At 42.9% G+C, this 5,000-nt stretch overlaps 1 protein-coding gene across 1 annotated transcript in view; it reads left to right on the top strand.

The window, feature by feature from the left end:
- Positions 1–1,856: 1,856 nt before the first annotated feature.
- Positions 1,857–5,000, top strand: part of LOC310798455 (cytochrome P450 3A30-like) — a gene marked incomplete at both ends in the record, with an annotated part of 27,897 nt that continues 24,753 nt past the window's right edge. Inside the window, 8 exons of the mRNA XM_083661000.1 lie at positions 1,857–1,955; positions 2,420–2,533; positions 2,622–2,710; positions 3,525–3,667; positions 3,788–3,915; positions 4,072–4,147; positions 4,309–4,469; positions 4,613–4,680. Of these exons, the coding sequence (XP_083517126.1) occupies positions 1,857–1,955; positions 2,420–2,533; positions 2,622–2,710; positions 3,525–3,667; positions 3,788–3,915; positions 4,072–4,147; positions 4,309–4,469; positions 4,613–4,680 (878 nt within the window). The remainder of the gene's footprint in view (positions 1,956–2,419; positions 2,534–2,621; positions 2,711–3,524; positions 3,668–3,787; positions 3,916–4,071; positions 4,148–4,308; positions 4,470–4,612; positions 4,681–5,000) is intronic.

Below are 5,000 nucleotides of genomic sequence, written 5' to 3'. Positions count from 1 at the left end.
ACTGATAAAGAGCTGCAACGATTAGTCAATTCATCGATTCATTGCCAACTATTACATTAATTGCCTATTTTGATAATCTATTACTCAAAATGTTTGAGGCATTTCTTTAAGGAAAAATGTCTTAATTCTCTGATTCCTCTCAAATGTGAAATGTTCTGGTTTCTTTAGATGGTAAATCATCTCTTTAGTCCTCTGTGTGACAGTATTCTCCTTTGTGTACCCTCTAACACACTACAGTTCTTCCATTTCAGTTTTCGTTGTTTTTCAACACAAATTATTTCTCCCTCACTTCAGCTGTTAATCACCTTCTGTGAGGGCTTTTGACTTATAGGCAGCATTTCTACATGTTACTACAGTAACCTCACGTTTTGGAACTTTGACCATGATAATAACCATAGATATGATATCTGTTATGTAAGAGGTCATTACACCTGGCAATAACATGTGTTTTCTGCCATCATCTTGCAAACAGATTGTGCTTGACCACTTGAAAGTACAGGTGTAAACGCCCCCAAGACACATTGAAGAAGGATTGCAATCTGATCGGCCAAACCACCTCCGGAGGTGGTCAGGGACGCATTGTGTACACATTGAACACACGTGTAAATGCAATGTGTCCTCTCAATCTGGATACAGCACCCATTGTGGGTGTTAATAAGTGATCTGGATGTTATCTGGATAAGGAAAAACGCATGTTAACGCCAGGTGTAAATGAAATCAGGCTAATAATGTGGTCAAGCACAATCAGATTGCAATCTGATGGCAGAAAACGCATGTTAATGCCAGGTGTAAATGGCCTCAAAGTTATGTTATGATAGTAGGTCCCAACAACTTCACATCAGTAAATTGTCACATAGGCGTGTGTTCATTCATGCTGAGCTGAACTTGCTAATCCTGTGGCTAATGTATGGAAACAGGGAGGTTGTCGGCTTTGTAGCAGTGTATTTATTTATCCATTTTGTAGAGCTGAGCTGGGCACTGAGGTGTTTTATAATATTAGTTGTGTCTCTCTCTAATATGATACACTGGTTTGCAGTAAACACTTTCATTTGCAGATAGGCCAGTGCTCGCCTTAGCATGCAATATCTAATCATCTCATTTAGTACTTTATCTCTGGGGGAATTTCCACCAACACGAGGCTTCAGTACTAGTTTGAGTCAGACTTCAGTGTGACTCAAGACCCACCCTACTCTGTGGCTGCGTTTGTTCTGAGGGTAAGCCAATCAGAGGCGGAGTAGAGGTGACATGTCACATTGCGTTGTTTCTTTTTTATTCCACAGTTTAAACCTGTGTCAATGTTTAAAATGTGTCAATTTGAGAATAAAATGACATAGAAAATGTATTTTATGTATTTAAAATACACAAAATACAAGGTCTGAAAGTATTTTGATACAAATTACATCTTATTTTTCTGGGCCCAGCCAAATACAAATGACAAAATACACAAATGTATTTGAAATACATGTATTTAAAATGCTGCCCATCTCTGTGTGTGCGTGTGTGTGTGTGTGTGTGTGTGTGTGTGTGTGTGTGTGTGTGTGTGTGTGTGTGTAGCTTGTTTAGTTGTTGATGTTGGGAATGTGTGAATATAAGCTTGTTCTCCAGCTGCACTCATTGTAAATAACTGAAGACAGCGATTTCAGCTCAAATTCACAAAATGTAATCCTTCATGCGTGTGTGTGTGTGTGTGTGTGTGTGTGTGTGTGTGTGTGTGTGTATGTGTGTGTGTGTGTGTGTGTGTGTGTGTGTGTGTGTGTGTGTGTGTGTGTGTGCGCGCGTGTGTGTGTGCGTGTGTGTGTGTGTGTGCACGCGTGCGTGCGTGCGTACGTGTGTGTGTGTGTGTGTGTGTGTCTAGAATGTATGAGTTCAAGTTGCCCATGTTGTTTGTCAAGGACCCTGGCATGCTGAAAGCCATCATGGTGAAGGAGTGTTTCACCCACTTTACCAACCGACGGGTACGTTACAACAGCTTGAAAGCCATGTATCTTCTTGTAACCCCACCCCCTTATACCCATTAGTCTATGTATGGATTTTTCCTTGTGGCAACCCTTGGTATTTCAAATTACATTGGGCCCTATCGTCGTAAAAGCGGTAATTTAGCGCTTGCGCGTGTTTAACGGCAGGCGCAGGCGCAAATTGGAGGCGTGCCAAGTAATGCCACAAAATGCCACCTGCGCGCGGCGCAAACGGGATTTGGGGGGTGTTAAGCACCTGCATTATTCACAGGTGTGGCCTGGCAATGCCTGGGCGTTACATCAATTAAACCAATCAATTTCCTGTCTCGCATTCCCTTTAATACAATTTGCTTCTCCTTCACAAACACACCTGTGCTGACCAGCCTTCTCCTTCACAATCACACCTGTGCTGACCAGCCTTCTCCTTCACAATCACACCTGTGCTGACCAGCCTTCTCCTTCAGAATCTGCGTCTAAACGGGGATCTCTACGATGCGGTGTCTCTTTCAGAGGACGATCAATGGCGGCGGATTCGTAATGTCCTCTCTCCCTCCTTCACTTCTGGCCGTATAAAAGAGGTATCGGAGTCGTCCATCTCCTCCATATTCACTCTTCGCTCTTCACACTCCACATCACACATTACCTCTGTTCACTCTTCTGTCTCAGATGTTTGACATTATGAGACATCACTCCGGCAAGCTGACAGACAGCCTCAGACCCAAGGTGTGCAACGACCAGGTGATCAGTCTGAAAGAGTGAGTCATATCCCCGACTGCTTTTACCAAATTTTACATCAATACCTTTTCCTTTTGAAAGATGGTGCATGATAAAACATGTCCCATGCAGTGTGCATGGATTTAGAGCCCCCTGAGATTTTCAAAACTACACCTTCAATACAGTTATCAAAATAAATCACAAATAATGGTCTTTTAAACAGTCATTTCTAAACTTCCACAAGTAAAAATCCACTGTCACAAGTCTTAAATTAAATTCTCAATTGACTGAAAACAGAAAACTAGAAGTCTTCTAAACTGTCCTGTGTAAACGGTCCATTGTCTTATTACTAATTTATGCATATCTTGTATGGTATCTTGGTGGCTCTGTGACCACATTGACAGGTGTTTTGATTGGTTGGAGACCCGTCACCTGACCCTACCTAGAGAAGAGAGCAGACAATTTCCAGATAATAGAGAAAAATGCCCTTTGAAGCTGATACGTTTTATTGATGTGGTCAGTTGCTTGTTTTTATGACCTAGTTAAACCATACTAACACAGCACCAAGCTCTCCAAATAGCTCTACAAGGGCAAACATGTTCTTTATACCCTATAAACCCTATACGATTCACATACAGTATGATCTATGATCTCTTATGTATTTGACAACAATACTGAAAACAGAAGCATAATGACACAATAATGTGACTGCAGTAATTCAGAGCTCAATCTCCATTGTGAAAACCGAAAACCAGGGACATAGATAGAGCCCAGATTTGTGCAAGGCCTCTGTGGGTGCTGCGTTCCTGATGTTATATTAAGAAGATCTTGACTGACAGACTGTGTGTCCCCCAGATTCTTTGGGTCCTACAGCCTGGATGTGATGGCCAGCTGTGCATTCAGCGTGGACATTGACTCACTCAACAACCCTTCAGATCCCTTCATCACCCACTCCAAAAACTTGTTCGAAATTAACCTATTTCTCTTTATCATCCAAGGTACACCAATGTCTTTTCTTTCCCTGTACTGATATAATCAAGTCATTATTTTGGATAATTATACAGATTATTTGGATCATGATTTGTGTTAAGTGTGTACCCCGTCCTCTCTTCCATCAGGGATGTTCCCGTTCCTTCTTCCTCTCTTTGAGATGATAGGGTTGTCCTTCACCCCTAAGTCTGCTACTGACTTCTTCAAGAAGGTCCTGGAAAAGATCAGAGCAGGTCGTGATAGGGGCTCACACCAGGTCTGGACAAAACAGACACACACACACACACACTCATGCACACACACACACACACACACACACACACACACACACACACACACACACACAGACACACACACACGAACGCATGCATTTCATGACGCGTGGCGGACTCTTAATTTCCCATGTTTTCAGACTCGAGTGGATTTCCTTCAGTTGATGATCAACTCCCAGTCAGGCAGTGACTCCAATGGAGAGAAGGAGAATAAGGGTGATTACATGGCGACATCACACACACACACACACACACACACACACACACACACACACACACACACCTACACACACACACACACACACACACACACACACACACACACACCCTGAAACGTCCTCTCGTCTCCCTCCCAGCACCTCTGCCCATGGCCACAGGTCTAAGTGATCATGAGATCTTGTCCCAAGCGACCATCTTTGTCCTTGCTGGTTACGAGACGAGCGGAACCGCACTCTCTTTCTTGGCCTACAACCTGGCGAGAAATCCTGACGTCATGAGCCGCCTGCAGGAGGAGATAGACTCTACCTTCCCTAATAAGGTAGAACACAATCACACTGGGATACGCACCTCTCTGCTATTGCACTCAGTCCCTCAGTATACAGTTTGATGAAACTGCAGTTTTCAATATCAACAGTTTTCTCTTCCTTCCATATGACTGAACGGTGATTGATAACTCTGTAGGCTCCAGTCCAATATGAAGCTCTGATGCAGATGGAGTACCTAGACTGTGTGGTCAATGAGTCTCTGAGGTCAGGGTCATTTGATGTCTTTTAATTGTACTGACCAGCTAAACAATCATACTTTAAGGACAAATCCACCCTAAAACCATTTTAACTCTGTTATAGACGGTTTTCACCAGCTGCAACCCCACAGCACTTCCTTTTTCTCAGCTTCTTCGGTGTTTTATGGCGGTTGGCATCCTTACATGTTGCATTACCGCCACCTACTGATGACACCTACTCATCTTCACAGTGCTAACTATTTACAATGTCCACTTTCTCAGCTGTTCAGGGGGAAACACTGACATACTTATATTTATATTTTTTACATTTGCTATGTAAACGTTTAA

This window comes from Poromitra crassiceps (assembly GCF_964638095.1).
Source record: "Poromitra crassiceps genome assembly, chromosome: 25".
Classification (NCBI taxonomy): domain Eukaryota; kingdom Metazoa; phylum Chordata; class Actinopteri; order Beryciformes; family Melamphaidae; genus Poromitra; species Poromitra crassiceps.
The sequence above is the reverse complement of the archived record's forward strand: the minus strand, read 5'-3'. Positions and strand labels throughout refer to the sequence as shown.